Source organism: Sorex fumeus, unplaced genomic scaffold (genome assembly GCF_029834395.1).
Source record: "Sorex fumeus unplaced genomic scaffold, SorFum_2.1 ptg000098l, whole genome shotgun sequence".
In the NCBI taxonomy this organism is placed as follows: Eukaryota; Metazoa; Chordata; class Mammalia; order Eulipotyphla; family Soricidae; genus Sorex; species Sorex fumeus.
The window spans coordinates 38,927,469-38,945,173 of NW_026606155.1; the positions used below are offsets into that span (position 1 = coordinate 38,927,469).

A 17,705-nucleotide genomic window follows, 5' to 3' on the forward strand; every position below is an offset into this window, starting at 1 on the left:
GGCTGGCGGCCGCAGCCCGGGGCCCAGTCGGGCCCGAGCCCGAGCCCGAGCCCAGCCCCGCAGCCGCGCGGCCGCCTCGTGAGCACTCCCGTAATTCGTTAATTGCTGTAAATCCCACGGACGACCACATTTGATTACACATACAGTATAAGAAGCGACAACAAAGCGACGAATTAATTACCGACTTCATTAACATAGGCACCCAAATTAAAAGCAGCGAGCTGTTTCTTTCGGCCCACTTGCGAGGTGGCGTTGGTGGGAGAGGGGGAGGGAGTTTCGAACGGGATTTTAATGTTTCTTTTCTGGCGTTGGGAGTAGGGAGGGAATAACTGTCTTTTGCTTCCCCTCATACACACAATCCCAACTCACCCATTCACAACCCCTCACTCCGTCGGCTTGAACCCCCACTCCCCCATCACCACTCCACCCAATTGGTTTGGCTTTGCTGGGGACTTGGGTCTGTTTGAAAGCTGTGGCCCCCACCTGTACCCCCACCCTTTGCGCCTCCTTCTCCACTTCTGAGTGCCCAATGCAAAAGTTGGGCTGCGGTTCGCTCTCTTCAGCTCCAGTGCCTGGATCATGACGCTCTGCAACCTCGCGGCCCCCGCGCGAGCTCGGGGACCTGCAGGCCCCAACACCGTGGGCGTGGGCTGGTGCCGGCTTCCACGCATATACAATTGCTTCCAGTGCGGGCCTGCGCACTCACCGCTTCCCGCCGACCCCACTCTCACACTCTGGGGTCCTGCCCGAGTTCCCGCCGTCCACCCCTCCACCATCCACCATCCACCCCTGGGGTTAGCTCCTGCTCTAGCTGCCTGCCTTGGGCTTTGTCAAATTCTGGGGAACAAAACAAAACAACACAAAACAAAAACAACCCTGCTTCAGCACATGGCACCTGGAGCGCGGGTCTCTGGCTTTGGGGACCAGAGGATGTTTAAATGCGCGTCAGGAGTGGAAGAAACACGTCAGGAGTGGAGTTTGGGGAAAGAGTTTGTTCTTGGACTTGTGATCTGTAGCTCTCTTGCATACAAGTCGACCCCATGTCTCCCCAGCGACTCCTTTGCCTTCTCCAAGTGGTCTGGCCGTGTTGGAGTCAGCCTGGGCGTATTTTTCACCTTCAATTTTACTTTCTTCATCAGGTCCTCACCCATACTGAAGGCGTTGAGTGCAAAAAACACAGCTACCCCCCAACCTCACCTTTTGCAGTCTCTACTTCTCTTTATACTTCTCTTAAAAAAATTGTTTTCTCCATTTTATTATATGAATTTTTCTCTCCCCTCCCTAAAACAAAAACGAAACAAAAAGAGGTGGGGTGGGGGGAGAGGAAGAGAGTCAGTGAAAAGGAAGGCGAAGGTAAGGGGAGGCCTTCCTGTCCATCATTTTAATTATACAATTAGTTCACATGCTCTGGCCCATAATGTATATTTTAAGCGGAGCCCAGTGTCTTTCAAGAACATTCTGGTAATGTCGGAGGCCTGGATTTGTTGCCTGTTCATCCCCCCGTGCAGCAGCGGCCTGTTTTCCTCCCCCTGTTGTGTGTTTTTATTATTTTCCCTCTGGCTTAGATGTGTCAATCATTCTCTCGCTGCCATTGGTTGGAGAGTTTGCGTCAAAAAGTTGCCAGAGAGGCGCTTTCTCAGCAAATCTCCCTGAGAGCGGAACCGACCTCAGCTCCAACTCTGCCTCCACTGTTATTAAAAATAAAAGTCGCTCGAGCGGTCCTCATCACGGCTACTTGTACGTATCAAGGGGCCCACTCATGTTTAGAACTCGAACCACCTTCCTTCTTTTCTGATGTTAAATTTTTTTTTCGTTGACTTTTTTTGTTTGTTTGTTTTTAATGAAAGGGTGAAGCCTAGGAGGTTTTTAACTCAGTGATGTTAATTTCTTTTAGGATAACTGGCTGTTTGGATTTTTGAAGAATAATCTGATTCCCCTCCAACCCCCCCCCCCCATGCGGCTGTGAGGTAAGTGGTTCTCTATCTTGTTGGTCGGTCTGTGTTCCCGTATATGTGTCCCTCCGTCTTCATCACCTCAGTACCTCCATTAGACCAACCGATGAACCTCTGCGAATGCGGAGCCCTTCTGAAAGCCGTTGTGCTTCCCTTTACAAATGTTGGAGGTGTAATGGGGAACCTTTATGCCCGGGAGAAGAGGGCGGGAGTGGGAGTAAGGGCGGGAGCGCGCTCTCCAGATCGCGGCTCCTGCAAAAAACCTAGTGGAAACCCGACGAATCTGGTGTGGCAGTTTGGTGTTGGGGGGTGTGGGGGGGGCGTGTGTGGTTTTGTTTGATGTCAACGCCCATTTCTGGGCTTTTCCCTCCGATCTGCGTTTGGGCCCGCGGAGGTGGTTGGGGTCATTTGGATTGCTCCCAAGGACGTTTTCCGAGTCCAAGACAAAAAAAAAAAAATGCAGATGCAGTTAGATGGGTGGACAATCACCACTCTTATGATTTAATGCTAAGATAGGCGTCTCCGCGGACCCGCGCGCTCCACGTCCGGAGGCTCACGCTCCTACCCGCAGGGCTGGCGCCGCTGCCGCTGGAGCCCAGCTCGGTCCCCAAGGGTAGAGCCGGGAAGCTCGAGCTCGGAGCCCGGCAGGCGGAGAGCGCCGGCGGCGGGTCGACCCCGAAGCTTCAGCCGCTCGCTTTTTATAAAAAAAAAAAAAAAAAAAAAAAAAAATTCCCGGGCCCCTCTTCCCCCCCCCCCCCCCCACTCCCTCCCAGCCAAGAACTGCTCTCCCGGGTGCCCCGTCCGCACTCGGCCTTCTGCAACGTCTCCAGGTCCAGGTCTCCTTCTTCTTCTTCTTTTTTTTTTAATCATTCTACCATTTCGGCGCCCCCCTCCCCCGCCCAGCCCTGACACACACACACACACACACACACACACACACACACACACACACACACACTCCCTCCCCTCGTCCCTGTGTTGCCGGGGTCTGGTCTGCAGACTGAGCGCGCGTGGCAGAGGCGTTGGGCACTCGGACTTTGCGGGGGCCAGTTTGGAGCCCGCCCAGCGCACCTGGGGGGGGGCTCGAGCCGCGGTGCAGCCGGCGGCCGCGGCTGGCCAGGCTGGGGGTGGCGGATAGGGGAGTGTGCCGTGTGGGCCGCGGTGGGGCCGGCCAGTGCGCCCGAGCACCCCCTCCCAGCCGCGGGGAGAGCGGGATGTTGTCGACCGGGCGGACTTTGAGGACTGCGCCGAGGTCGGGAAGCGCGTGAAAACCCTCCCAACAGCTCCGCCTTGCAGCCGGCCTCAGCGGCGGCGCAGACCGCAAACTGAGAACCGGGCTCTGCGTTGGTTCCGACTAGGACTTTGAAAATCGGTGCTATCTCAGCACGGACTTTTCCGGAATCCCATCCATCGAGTTGGCGTTTTGCTTCCTTTGCTACTGGCGTCCGGCCCTCGAGGCCGGGCTGCACAGACCCTTGAGAGGTGGATGACTGAGTGGAGGGAGACGGATACATCGCCCTTGGAGATTCCTCTCTCCATCCTAGAGTTTGGAGTAAGCATTTTCCGGCTCACTTGGGGACTTACTCCGTTCCCCAAAAGTTATTGGCACAGGAGGGAGTTGGAGCGGAAACTCCTCCCCCCAGAGTAAGGTACCAGTCCTTGCAGAGAGGCCTTGTTCACAGAATTTCAGAGTCAAGGCCAACCCTTTTGGCACGTTTCTCCCGCCCTCCCTCGCGGGTGGCAGCGTTGTCTGAGTCCTCGAGGCCAGAAACTTTTTCCCTCGAGTTTTCCAGGCAGAGGCCAGCTCCTGCTGCTGTGCGCTGGGGACCCCCCTGCCCTCCTCCTCCCGTTTGCTCCTCTCCTCTCGCTCGTCGTGGGCTCGCGAGCCGCAGGCCCACCGGTTGCCAATCCGCGCAGTTTTGTTTCCTTTCCATCATGCAGAAAATTAATCAGCGCGGACGAGAAGCAGAGCCGAGCTCGGCGGCCTGTAATTAAGGGACGTGTGCCCCTCGGATTATCTCGTTAGTTTATCAAGAAAACATTTATTATAATTAATTCTCGGACGAGGTAATTATTATTGAGCGAGGACACAGCAACTGGTAGATGGGTTCCTTGTAAGGGAAAAAAAAAACGGGGGCGGGGGCGGGGGAAACGACAGATTGCATGAACTGACCGTTAGATATAAAGCGGCGCGGGCTGGAGCGGGAGGGGAGGCTGGACTTGAGGTGCCTGGGCTGCAGGGTTGCGGAGCTGCGGGGCTGCGGGGCTACGGGGCTGCGAGACCGCGGGTAGGAACGCCGGACGCAGACACTCAAACCGGGAGGTGCAGCCGCCGGCCGGCTGCGGGGACTCGCCGAGCAGCCGTCACCTGCTCCTTGTAGGTAGGAGTTGGGCCTCCGAAGGAGTGCTGTTGAGGCTCTGGGTTTCTTAGAAAATGGATTTCTCCCCCTCTTCTGGGCTCGACCGGGACGGGGCGGGAGTACCGTGCACCATACCGGCTTTGAAAGTTCCATGCATGGGATCAGGGCGGCTTCTTTGGAGAGGGCGTACCTAGGTTTGGCTGCCTGAAGTACCTGTGAGTTTAGTGGGTGGGTTTTTGTTTGCTTGCTTAGTTTTGCTTTTTTCCTTTAAAGAGGGAATCAGTTGTAGGACTGAAAGAAAAAGTTGATTCCAAGAAATCATTTTGTAATGGGTAGCGCCAAAGCTCTATTTCTAGTGCTTTTCTGTCTGTTACTGCTTTTTACGTTGGAATGTGTTACTCTGAGGTCTGATGCGGCAGGCATTTCTAAGTGGGAGAGAGCGCTTCGTGTAAGATAATGTCTGTATGCATCTGACAGGATTTTTGTGTTTTCTGTTTTAGTTCAGAACTTTACAGTGCAGTTTGTATTCAACAAGAAATTGTATTCAACAAGAAAGAAGTCGAGTGTAGAGGCCATTTCAACAAATAACTCACTATTTTAAAGCAATAGCCTTTGTAGTCTTCCAAATATAACTGTCTGGAGTAGAAAAGAGAAAAAGTCTTTGTTGGAAGAGCAATTATATTGGTTTTAGGAATGAAATAATACAAACTCCTAGAAGGGCATTTATAAAATTACAAAATCCTCAGCTCTGAGGGTGGGAAAGTTTAAATTTTATGTTTGGAACTTCAATTTAGGAAAAGTTTTAGTAATTGAGTTCTCTCTATGGAACTTTGTGTCTTGAGCTCTTAAATTAAGTTTTGATACCTGGAGTTTTTAAAACTCACTAGGACCTTTGTCAAAGTAACAGGGAACTTCTCCTAAGCCTGTATCCGCCATTTTGAAGCAATCTCTCAGTGTCAAAGTTGCAAAATAGAGATCCTTGCAGATACAAGTGCCATCTTTTAGGAAAAATAAAGGCCTGACCTGCAAACTGCCAGCCTCTGTTAACACCTATTTTGGATCCCTTTGCTGGTGGGAGTGAGAGACACTCCGTTGAAGAAAGTAAATAACTTTTGTTTTTTCTTCTTTTCTTTCCCTTCCCTGGGCACTAAAAGGGGGGGGGGGCGGGGAAGAAGAGAAAAAAAAGGACTAAGAAATTAGAAAGTTAGGGAGACATTTTTTAAGTTTCACAACTCTGAATGTTGTTTATATACTTTCTTGCAAAACAAAACACAAAACAAAGCCCTCAAACAAAAAACTCTGAAATGTGCAAAAGGCAGCCAATTCACAGGAAACTGCTGTAACAGCTGAGGACCCAAATGTTGGAAAATTTGCTTTCCGCAGAATCTGCAGCCTCCACACATTAAATTCAACATGGAAGCAGCTTGCACTACAAATGCACACCCTTTCTGCTTGCAAATGTGGGGGGCTGTCATTATCTAATTGGTGAGATTTTACTTCTACTTCAGAATTTCTATCAGCCCCCCCTGCCAATCTTGAATACTTTTTTGGGGGGAGGGAGGTAGTATGTTTAAATATTTGATGGGTGTCGATTAAAAGTTAAATACTTGTTTGTTTAGCCTTAGTCTTTAGACACATATAATCAAGGTTCTCCAAGACCCTAATAAATCTGTTACTTACCTCGAAATCTAATTACCCAGACTACTAATTAGGTGAAAATGATGACTGGAAATGACTTCAAATGTGGAATAATAGTGGCTGAGCAGTTTTCTCAAGTTTGTCCATTAGCAAGTTGGTATTTTAGATGTTAAATACATTGACATTTTAGATTCCCAGCCGCTGAAAGTGGTAAAAAGCTAAGATAATTAAAATCTGCCTTGGAAAGCCTACAGACTGGGGAGAGGTAGATTTCTTGAATTGTTTCTTTGTTTCTCACCAATGGGCTTTGTTATCAGCATTATTTATTTAGCCAAAAGAGTTCTTTGTCTCTGCAAATGGCCCCAATCAAGTTTTGTTTGAGACAATTAGCTAGTGCCAGCCAATGAGTCCTATGCAAATGCAGGGATAGGAATGCAATGTGTGCATTTGAAGGCTTGGGGTTTTGTTCTTTGGGGTAGGCAGATTGTAATTACTTTCTTCGGATACTTAAAAAAAAAGTTTAGAGTGGGGGTGGGGAAAGACAGGTTTATCTGGTCTCCATCCCCTCTAGTTTCAGAGCAGTCGGGGGGTGGGGGTGGGAGGAGTGGGGATGGGGTGGGGGGGGGTGGGTCTGCACGTCCTTTAAAAGCCTGTGCCTTGCACTGCCGAGGCTCTTTCTACTTCGTGGTGGAACGTGGAAGAGCTGCTGCCTGCAAAGCAGTCAGCCAGCACCTCTGTTTGTTTACTTTGCCTAGTTCTGCCACTCCAAACCCACCCACCAAGGACCCTGAATCTGTCCACCCCGGGCGAAGCGAGACCTTCCGGCTGGGTCCCCCCGATTTGGGCCGACTTTGCGCCTCCGAACAACCTTAGCATGATGTCTTATCTTAAGCAACCGCCTTACGCCGTCAATGGGCTGAGTCTGACCACTTCGGGCATGGACTTGCTGCATCCCTCGGTGGGCTACCCGGGTAAGTGCCCCCCCACCCTCAGCAGGGATTGTAACCCGCCCTCCCCTACGCCTCCCCGAGGGGACAAAACACCTTGCTCTCCACCCGCCGCCCCCCCCCCCCCCACGAGCGCTCGAGGTGGCGGTCCTGCTGCCTCCGCCCCAGCCCCCGGCGACTTGGTCGCTAGGTTTTTCTTCCGAGAAGTTCCTCGGGGGGCTTTGGTGTTTCCCGGCGCTGGGAAGAACCCGGGCTGCGGGGAAGCGAGTAGGTGGGGCTGTTTGCAGAGGACCCTCTCGCGTTTGCTTCTGGCTGGGAGGCGCGCGGAGATGGTTACTGCCCTCGGCACGTCTGTCGGCCAAGAGGCCCCAACCCGAGGCTCAAACCTCACATCCTCAGAAGTGCTCGAGATGCTCTGAGTCCTCCCCGCGTCCCGGGGGGCTTTCCCTCTGACCCTCAAGGAGTACCGCCTGGAATCCCCAGCGGGGTGATTTGCCCCGGGGTGTGGGCGTTTTGCTTTCCGGTGGGCTCTAGTCTCAAAATCCTGGGAGAAGGAGCCCGAGGACCCATGCCCCCATTTTAAAGATGGAGGAACAAAGGCCCGGGGGCTCCTAGAAGCCCGAGCCTCCTTAGCATCAAAATAACGCGCCCTGCGGCTCCGGCTGCAGGTCCCCGCACCCCTAGGCTTCACTCCTCCCCCACTTCTATTTAGGGGCTGATTGTGAAGACTCCCAGCACCTCCGCCCTTGTTTCATTTGTTATGTTAGCTTTCGAGGCGACGCTCTGGCTGCAGCCATCTCCAGCGAGTTGGGGGAGGGTGACCCTGGGGGGTGGGGGGGGGCGGTGGGTGACTCGGGACCCCACCGGTTAGCTGATGGAGCTGGAGGTGGGGGGTGGGAGGAAAGTGGAAGGTTCAGGCTGACTTGTGCAAAGTGCGGAGGCCCCGGAGACGTGCGCGCCGACGGAGGGGTGACGGGAATCGGGCCCCACCCCCAGACACCCGGATGACTGAGAAACTGCTCCCCCACCCTAAAGGGCCCTGGGCTTCTTGTCCCGCAGCCACCCCCCGGAAACAGCGCCGGGAGAGGACGACGTTCACCCGGGCTCAGCTAGATGTGCTGGAAGCGCTGTTTGCTAAGACCCGGTACCCAGACATCTTCATGCGGGAGGAGGTGGCGCTGAAAATCAACTTGCCTGAGTCCAGGGTGCAGGTAGGGCAGCCATAGACAAGCCCTTTACCCACGTGCCGCCCCTCCCCTGCACGCTGTGTGGTCAGGACCAGGAGGGACCCAAGGAAGGGTCCAACTAAGCACTCCGAAGCCAGCCAACTCCATACTTTTCAGTTTGCTTGATAGCCTGATTTCCCCTGGAAACTCCTTCCTGTGTTCCCCCACCCCCCACCCTACCACCACCTTCCCGTCCCTCTCCCCCCCACCAGTTCTATAAGCTAAAAGGTCGCCAGGCCAAGCTTGCTAGGTAAGAGTTACCCTGGGGTGCAGTGACAAAGCAGCCTTAAAATCCTTCACCTGAAGGACAGATTTTAGGGATAGTTGTTCTATTTTACTGTTTCTGATTTCTCTCTGTGGAAATTCTCCCCCTCAAGATGAAGAAGGAGAGTGAATGACTTGTCCAAGGTCACACCTCAATTGGAGCCATTGCCAGGCATTAGAAGCAGCTGGTGCTCTGCTTACCAAAGCATATAGCCCTAGTGTTTTCTCCAAAGGCTTAGGGATTGAAGAGAATTTGCAGTACTTTTGCAGATAAGTTATCTGTTTGCTAATATCCCAGTGGCACCCCCCCCCCCCCGCCCCCTTTTCCGTTAGCTGGAGAGGAAAAACTTCTAGATCTGTCTGGGAAGGTGTTCTGATGTACATACACCTGAGCTGGATCTTCAGTGAGTGCAAAGCAGTGTGAACTAAGATCTGGAAACAGGATGGAAGAGGTTTTTAAAAGCCTCTGTGAAGCTTGGACCAAATTCTTATCAATGGCAGAGAACAAATGGCTCTGATAGGGTGGTGTGCTCAGCCTCGTGACCTTCATGCCACAGTTAGTTAGGGCATTGACTGGAGAACAAGAGCCACTAAGAACTTGAAGCCCAGCAAGTCCTGGCTGTTTCTCTAAAATCCCCCACATACCAAACACTTGCTCCTTCATTGCTCAAGGTGAATGGAGCTGACAGAATTTTGCCAGTTGCAAGCAGAGGCTTAAGTTCCTAAAGCAGCAAGCATGGAATAGGAAGCAGAGTCTCTGCTTGGTGAGTGGCACAGGCATAAAGATACAGACTACGGTGTCAGGTGGGAAACTTAAGTTTGTGCTCACTAAAATCAGTACAGACAAGTCTTCGTCCCACTTCCCTTCAAGGTTTCTGTCAATACTGACTTGCAGACCTTCATGCTCAGCAGGATTTCTGCTCTCTGGAGTACTTTTTTTTTTTTTTAATATTTTAGTTGACCAAAAAAATGGAGGACGGGGATTCTTTTGCTCCATGCTAGCAGTTGCTCTCAGAAGACAAGACTTTGAGAGTGTTTTTGTTTCTTGGAGTGTTCTTGGTGCTTAATAGAATCATTTTTCCTCCAAAATACAGATTCTATTCCACATGAGAGTGTTCCAATAATAGGGCTAGGTCTGAATGAGTGTTTATGTGTGTTTGAAGTGAAATAAGAAAGAAAAAGTGAGGTGGAAACTATTTTATTCATGTACTTTAGGTGACTAACTTAAATTTTATTGTGTGGGCTAGGAGTAAAGCGGGGCTTTTAGACAAAGCCTTCCAAATTTCTTCCAGTCGAGGAGCATGTATGAGAGTGCCAACTATATGGTTTGGGGTGGCAGGAAGGATTGTCTGCTCATCTATGAAGGACAGGTTTATCATTCCACGGGAGCTAGTGAAACATGTTAAAGAAGTTCCTTTCTCTTTCAAGGTGTGGTTTAAGAATCGAAGAGCTAAATGTCGTCAACAGCAGCAGCAACAACAGAACGGAGGTCAAAACAAAGTTCGACCTGCCAAAAAGAAGACTTCTCCAGCTCGGGAAGTGAGTTCAGAGAGTGGAACAAGTGGCCAGTTCACTCCCCCCTCTAGCACCTCAGTCCCAGCCATTTCCAGCAGCAGTGCTCCTGTGTCTATCTGGAGCCCAGCTTCCATCTCCCCACTTTCAGATCCCTTGTCCACCTCCTCTTCCTGCATGCAGAGGTCATACCCCATGACCTATACTCAGGCTTCAGGTTATAGTCAAGGATATGCTGGCTCAACTTCCTACTTTGGGGGCATGGACTGTGGATCTTACTTGACCCCTATGCATCACCAGCTTCCTGGACCAGGGGCCACACTCAGTCCCATGGGTACCAATGCAGTCACCAGCCATCTCAATCAGTCCCCAGCTTCTCTTTCCACCCAGGGATATGGAGCTTCAAGCTTGGGTTTTAACTCAACCACTGATTGCTTGGATTATAAGGACCAAACTGCTTCCTGGAAGCTTAACTTCAATGCTGACTGCTTGGATTATAAAGATCAGACATCCTCATGGAAATTTCAGGTTTTGTGAAGACATAGAACCTCTTTTTGTGGGTGATTTTTAAATATACTGGGCTGGACATTCCAGTTTTAGCCAGGCATTGGTTAAAAGAATTAGATGGGATGATGCTCAGACTCATCTTCTGATCAATGTTCCAGGAGGCATAGAAGGAAAAATGAAGGGCCTTCAAGGGCCTACCAACCAGCAACCTGAAATGGACAAACCAATCTACTTAAGATGCTGTCATAGTTTTAGATCATTGGTTTTCCTGATTTGCAAAGTGATCAAAAGCATTCTAGCCATGTACATCCAGACACCACCAAAAATTAAACTAAATTGTGAGGGGAAAGGAGAGAAGGACATGGCCTTCTTAAGCAGAGGTGTTTCAATGTTTTAGCCAATCCTTGGTTGAATTTTAGGAATGGACAGTGTCTTGAGCTCACTCACGTTTCATGACCAACTGGTAGTTGGCACTGAAAAACTTTTCAGGGCTGTGTGAATTGTGCGACTGATTGTCCTAGATGCACTACTTTATTTAAAAAAAAATAATGTTCATAAGGAGTCAATATGTAGTTTAAGAGACAATCAGTGTGTGTCTTATATAAATGGTACATCTGTGGTTTTTAATCTGTGCTAGACTTCAAAACTGTGATCTCCTGTTCTTGTATGCAACCTTGAACTCCACCTCTGCAGGGGTTCTTCTGTGATTAAATAGGTTATAATTATAAGCAAAAATCAGAGCAACTGAGTACTTATCTAAAAAAAATTACCTTTGGCTGGAGGTGCACTGCACTGAAACTTGACAACAAAATATCTCTGGAAGAGGAGCATGAGAAGAGAACAAAAGGACACTAATTCATCTGTGATTTACTGTTGGTAAGCCTAGCAGTAAAGAGACATTGGTCAATTGCTCTGACCTGATGAATTTATAAACTGAGATCATTGTCGTTTATGCTTGCAGATGTTAACTGGAAAAGTTATATATGCATAAACCTTTTTCTTCTGGATTTGGCAGATATGTATAATTATATTAAAATGGTTCTAGCACAACATTTGGTTCAGCTTAATTTTATATTATTTATGAATGGGAAAACTACATTCCGCTTCTCCTTTCAAGACATATTTTTCTTAGGTCAGAGGAGATATATGTAAATTTTCAAAATTTTGTTCTGCCCAATCTATGGAGGAGCTAGATATGGTAAAGAAACTTTATGACTCATCAGGTTTACTTTAAAATGTGTTAAGATCATTTTCTACTTGTTCTTCTCTCCCTGCCCCACCTCCTAACAATTTCTTTGGCATTTTTTAAAAGTATGTTTTAGCATTGGTCCATTGCAGAGGCAGAAAACAAAACAACAGAAAACACAGCTGTAGTGCCCCGGAGAAAATGAGAATGACAGGAATTCCTTGTTTCTATCCTCTTATTTGTTTAAGGGAATTTTTTTTAACTTCCCCCCAAAATCTGAGGTAAACAGGAGAGGGAATGTAATCAGAATCTGAAAGCAATTCAGGCAGAAATGATTTCTGAACAAAAGAGTTTCAGAAAAGTTTTAAAACCTATAATTTCAGTAGTTGAACATAAGGTACCTGGTCAGTTTTTTTTTTTTTTAAAGAAAGTGCTGAAAAATAGTCCCTTCTCAGTTGTACCTTTTTGTAAACTAATCACCAGAAAAGATAAATGGGCCGATGACCATGGTGTGCCTCAGGCAAAAGCTATATTTAATTTTAGATCCTGTGCTCTTAAAGTTGCTCAAAACTAAGTTTGAGTCTGAATGGCAGTGTTTGCAATAGTTAAGCAATTAATTGCCACCATTTAGTATTATCATTTTGTGTTCTAACTATTTATTTAACATGGCCATTTGTTCTTTTTGGAGCCACATAATCTTGCCTAATAAGTACCCTTTATTTTACAGTTAAAGGAAATGGAATAGTTTACACTGAACACAGGGCAAAACTTGTTGGCAAAATTTTTCAATACCTACTAATCTTCACCCCACTGTAGTTTACAACGAAGAGAGAAGTTGCTGTGTTTTCCACGTTCTCGGTCTACATTTCCCAGCCTAAATCGTGCTATAAAATCTGATCCCAAACAGTTCCCACACTGCCTCAGTTTCCAGGGTGTAACTATACAGGATCAGGGACGATCTCCCCTCTTAGAAACCATTAGGACCAAGTTCTTCGATCCAGTCTCTGAATATCTGAAAATAAAGGTCAGGGGAAAAGGCAGAGCCCTCTCCTAAATGAAGTGTCCCATCATCTTGACCACGCAGTTAAAAGTCCTTTGGTTTAGGGCAAAGTTTCCTCTGACTGCAGGCTATTTGCGGGTGGGAATTGGGGTCGAGAGCAAATTTAAAGACGTGTTGAGTATTCTGATTGCTTCCGGCCCAGCCGGGGTTTGATAAAATTAAGCCCAATAATCATAATACTTGGTTCTGAAATGACACGGACCTCCAAAAACCTTGGGAAGCTACTTCAGCTGCTTGTTGGCAAAGCTCGACTCTCGAAACGCGGATGTAATCTTGGGTGGGGAGGGGGTGCGGGGAGTTTTCGCGACAAAGATCTGTTGCCCAAAACCTTTATCTTCCCTACAAAGACTTTTGGCCCTTTGTATTTCACCTTGGGAGTGTTTCTTCCCTTCTATAGATAAGGAGAGAAATTCAATCAAGTCAATTAAGTTCCGGCTTTCGAAACCACGTAGTAGATAATGGTCAGTTCCTCCCGTTGGTTCCCATTCGGGCCTTGCTAATCTCCCCTTTCCTGTGCGCACGCAGCCTGGGGCCCGCGTGCCCTGGGGGTGGGGGTGGGGGTTGCCGGACGAGGGACCCTTGGAAGTCTAGGGCGGGACTTGCGGGGACAAATGCCCAAGTGGGTGCCTCGGCCACCCGCGGGCTGACTCTGGGGGAGCGCCCGTGTCCTGATCGCCAGCTGCGGAAGCTAGGGAAAATAACTCCCCCTTCCCCCACTCCCTGGCCCTGCAGCACAGCGGGGAGCCCAAGCCCTGGGCGCCTCTGCTGGCTGCAGCCGCCCTCTGCGCCCCAACTCAGCCCAGAGGGACAGCTGGGCCGAGCCCGGGGGGGGGGGGGGGGGGGGGGGGGGGGCTGGGCTCGCGGGGGTTCCTCTCTCCAGTTTTTGTCTGGCCCCGGGCCGGGCTCAACACCCAGGTCCACGGCTTGCGGCCAGACCCCGGGGCGCAGTGGGGTGTCTGGAAGGTCCTGCGTGGAGCCTCCCCGAACTCCGAAGTCAAGCTTCTGGGTTCACCGGCCTGAGTGCCTGTCGCTCAGGAAATGTCACCACCTGCTCGAGTTCGGAGGTCCGGCCGGCTGCTGGGTATTGGGGTGCATTACGTCCCAAGGGAAAAAAGAGAGGCAGGCCTGGGGCCTGGAAAGAGGAACTTGCCGGGCGGTCGTGACTGGCCTTATCATGCCCCGTGGCCTCTGACTTCCGCGGCCGGGCAGAGGTGGCGCCTTTTGCGCACCCCGCAGGGTCAGTTGAACCCTGGGAGAGCCAGCCCCTCGGGGGAAACCGCGCTTAGGTGCGTGGGGCCAGGGGCCTAGTGCTGCGGGCTTCCGACCTTCTTTGGAGTCCTCAGCTCAGCCTGGAGGCTTTTCCTGAGCCGGAGGATTCTCAGTGAGTGATCCGTGACTCCTTCCATCTCCCCAGATTTTGTTTGTAAGAAGGGCTCTGCCTTTTCCTTTTGGGGGGGCAGGGGGATAGCTCGCGGCAGCCAGCCTCTTCCGGTTACCTGCTAGGCCTGGTCCGCGGGTCCGGGTGGCACCTCTGCTTAACCAGAAGCGGGCGCTCGGTGCCCGGCCCCTGGTGCACAACGCTCAGGTTTGAACCCCCATCTACCACCCTGGGAACACTGCCCGTTGTTACCCGGACAAAGCAGAAAACCAAAACCAGGCATGCCAGTATTAGGTGGTCGTTTCTTGCCTTCAGAGATTTTTGAGTTTTTATTATGCAAAAGAGAAATACACAAAGGAGTTGGGCTGGAGATGGGCGCATCCCACTCAAATGTAAACTAGACCTGGCTGAAAATATCAAATGGGAAGAGGAGCCTCAGAGCCTGCTTGCCTTTCCTCCAGGTCTTCAAGAAAGACGATGTCTCTCTTGCTGACTGGGAGCGGGCCCAAGCAGCAGCCCACATCTTCCCGGTCAGATCTGAGCCCGGTGCCTTGAACATCTGATTTTCTCTCCTCCTCCCTTAGCACCCTGGCAGCACAGCATGTCCTGATAAAACACAGTCCCTTTAGTCAGCCCATGTAACTCCTTGGGTTAGCATGACACAAAAGATGGTGAGCCTTTGGGACTTGCCCCTGGGAGGTGGGGGGTGAGGGGGGCAATAAGACCCACTCCAATGTTTTTTGGTATTAGGCTCTGAAACGGCACAGATTATTGGATTTGTCTCGGACAGAATTAACATTACATGTGAAACCGTAGTGCTCCAGTGCCTCGAGACACATTGTACAGGATTGCTCAGAGCGCCTATTCCACACTGCCTGTTAATAACGACATGAGACTTGAAAATAAGTGGATTTCTTAAGTTCTGATTTTAAAAAGGAAATTTAAGCATTATTTGGAAAAGGTAGGTAGGTTCTGTGCCCCCTCCCCCTTCCCGCTTTAGTGGAAGCAGTTCGATGGAAACGAAACGCAGAGAGAAGCTGAAGGCAGAAGTGATCTGTTGATCAGCTCTGTAGCAGAGTGGCTGGCCTGGAGTAAACCAGCATGAATTTGAAAGGCCTTCCACCACTGGCTGGCCCCATAAGCCAGGGAGGTCCCATGTCTAAAGAGAATCAGGGAGATTTCTCTTCTATAAGCAGTGTGCTTTATATTTTAAAACCAATCCTATGTTGATGGCAAACAAACAATAACAAGCAGGCTGAAATAAAGGGGTCTTGCTAAAAAAGTCCAACTGTAGAAGCCAGCTAGATCAGGCTCTCTGGGGGAGTGTGGGCTTCGAATTTTGTTTTTCTCCTAGAGGGAAAAGGCAGAACAGCATGAAGCTTCTGACTCACTTTCATTCCTTAATCTCCCCTCACCTCTTACCTTCAATTCTTGGTGGAAAGAAGCACGAAATTTGGGGAGGGGGTGGGAAGATGGGGGAAGAAACAGTAATAACAACAGAGAAAATATAAAAGAACAACCCCGCCCCACTACCACCACCACCCCACAGTTTCCCTAGTGCAGAAGCCGGAACCGGTGTGTTTCAGCACCAGGAAGAGGAAAGCTGTATTTGAAGAATTCCCTGGAACCGTGTTGTGGTGTCCTGGAACTCTGCTTGCCTGCTGGTGCAGAGGGAGAAAGCCTTTTTGAATTGGAGGTGGGGGGGTGGGGGGGGTTCTCCTCCTCCTCTACTTGACAGCACTAGGATACATTTGTAGAGAGGACACAAGATCTTAAAAGAAAAAGAAAACAGACGCCACTTTTTAGCAGCTAAAGGAGGGCTATTTGCCCCCTTGAACTGCCCGTGATGGGCGCAACTAACGCTGCTTTGATAGTCACACAAACCGCGGAAGCGCACCCCGCCCTCTCAATTGCCTCCCGGCCAGGCCAGGTGCCCCTAGGAGGTAGCTTTGGGGGCAAGGTGGGAGTGCTGAAAAGGTCCACCATCCCCCGACATATCCAGCCTTAGCTGGACTCTCCAGAGGCCTGAGGCTACACTGAATCCGGAAAACCTGTCTACGCAGCTTTGAGTTTGTTAAAACCTGCTCCTCAACCAAGAGTCCCATTTTACGCTCCGGGGCTATTAATAAAAATCTCCTTAACATTCAAATGGCTCTAAAGTGCGTTGACAGAGGATTATCGGGACCAAATGACCGTCGTGGGTGATGGCCAGTCCGAGGGGCGAGGTGGTGGAGTGCGTGGAGGACCCTCCCTCCCTCCCTCCCTACCTCCCCCCACTACCCCCCCTCCGGGCCAGCGCCTGATAATCAGCACACAGCCAGAGCACGTTTGCGCTGGGACGCTCTTACCGACCGCGCAGAGGAGACACGCGCGGCACGGTCCTTTACCGGTTCTAAGGACACCGACTATTTTCTGGAAAGGGCAGAGGGGATGCCTGGAGGCAGAAGGTCACCTCCAGTTTTCTCATGAAGTTCCTGCAGTTCCAGAAGGGATGCGAGGCGGGATGCGGGATGCGGGGTGGGGATGTTGCGTTTGTGTGTGTGTGCGCGCTGGGGCGGTGGGAACTGGGGCAGAACGAGACCTCGCTTGGGTGCCTGGGTTGCCCTCTTTCAGCACGCCTCTGCCTCGGCGGGTCTGGGAGTAGAGCTCCTGAATTAAGCTCGCTCCCACGGATCCCACCACGTCCTGCATGCTCGCAGGCTTGGGTGCGCACCGGCGGGGCGAAGCCCTCGGGACGGTGTGCACCCTGAACTGGATCGCTGGAAGCGGCTGCGGCTCCAGGGCAGGGAGAGAGGGGTTATGCGATTTCAAGGGAAACTGGCGAGTGCGCCGCGTTCCACCCCCATTTCTCGCCCAGCTGTGCCTTTCGGGGTTGTAAAGCTCTTACGGGTATCGCATCCCCCGCCCCAGGGGCTCTTTCGGGTGGGGGGGGGGGCGCCTAATTTGGAGGGTTCAGAGAGAGGACCGGGCGTGGCCATGGGCACTCAAGGGTCCGAGACGCGACTTTCCGCTTCGCTGGCGGGGGACAGCGAGTTCGCGACCCCACTGAGAGTTCCAACTCCCAAAGTGGGCCTCGAACCCTGGGTGCCCGCGGCCCCGCGCAGCAGCACGTGGCCGGGGCAGAGGTCATCCCCGAAGAAGGGGGCCGGGGAAGCCGCGGGCTGACCCCCACTCCTCCCCTCTCCATCCCAATTTCTTCCACCGCTTTTGAGGCATCTAGCAGAGCGAGCTTCGGGAGACGCCAGGAGGCCAGTGATGCCAGTGATGCCCCCGGGTAAGAGCCGAAGTGAGCGCCAGAGCCCCTACCGCGCGCCCCGGACACCGTGGGGCGGTGGGGGTGGGGGGACTACAAAGCCCCCTCCTACTGGTGCTCCTGCAGTTGAATGGCGCGGCTAGGAGACTGCCTGGCTCCCAAGCCTAAGACCTGGCCGAGCCGGGAGCATCCCCGACCTGTCGGAGGGCTTTCACCGAAGCGCACGTCCCTGACTTCATAAGACTCTGTAGCCGGTGGCGGGAGGCATCTGTGTCCACCCCAGGCCTTGTAGGCAGGTGCCAAGACACATTTATTCATGGTGAGCGACGCGTCCCCAAATGAATTCTGAGTTATAGTTCTGAAGACCAAGGGTGCACGTATAAAGCTTTCTCCAAATCCTTGAGCTAAGTCAAGCAAGTATG

General features: G+C 51.2%; 1 protein-coding gene across 4 annotated transcripts; it reads left to right on the top strand.

Moving 5' to 3' along the window:
* Window positions 1-1,602: 1,602 nt before the first annotated feature.
* OTX2 (orthodenticle homeobox 2) lies at window positions 1,603-11,446 on the top strand. Of its 4 annotated transcripts, none has more exons than XM_056133869.1 (5): window positions 1,603-1,737; window positions 1,895-1,967; window positions 6,706-6,921; window positions 7,933-8,108; window positions 9,816-11,446. In XM_056133869.1, exons 3-5 carry the CDS (start codon window positions 6,825-6,827, stop codon window positions 10,434-10,436), a joined length of 894 nt encoding a protein of 297 aa, XP_055989844.1. In that variant the 5' UTR covers window positions 1,603-1,737; window positions 1,895-1,967; window positions 6,706-6,824; the 3' UTR covers window positions 10,437-11,446. The 4 variants fall into 4 exon arrangements, with proteins under 4 accessions (XP_055989844.1, XP_055989848.1, XP_055989847.1 ...); XM_056133873.1 differs by having other exon boundaries at window positions 7,957-8,108; XM_056133872.1 differs by lacking the exons at window positions 1,603-1,737; window positions 1,895-1,967 and adding an exon at window positions 3,895-4,019.
* Window positions 11,447-17,705: the final 6,259 nt, after the last annotated feature.

Coding starts and splice junctions, on each gene's coding strand:
- OTX2 (XM_056133869.1), top strand. CDS start 6,825: ATGATGTCTTATCTTAAGCAACCGCCTTACGCCGTCAATGGGCTGAGT. Junction 6,922..7,932: donor TCCCTCGGTGGGCTACCCGG/GTAAGTGCCCCC, acceptor CCCACCCTAAAG/GGCCCTGGGCTTCTTGTCCC. Junction 8,109..9,815: donor TGCCTGAGTCCAGGGTGCAG/GTAGGGCAGCCA, acceptor TTCTCTTTCAAG/GTGTGGTTTAAGAATCGAAG.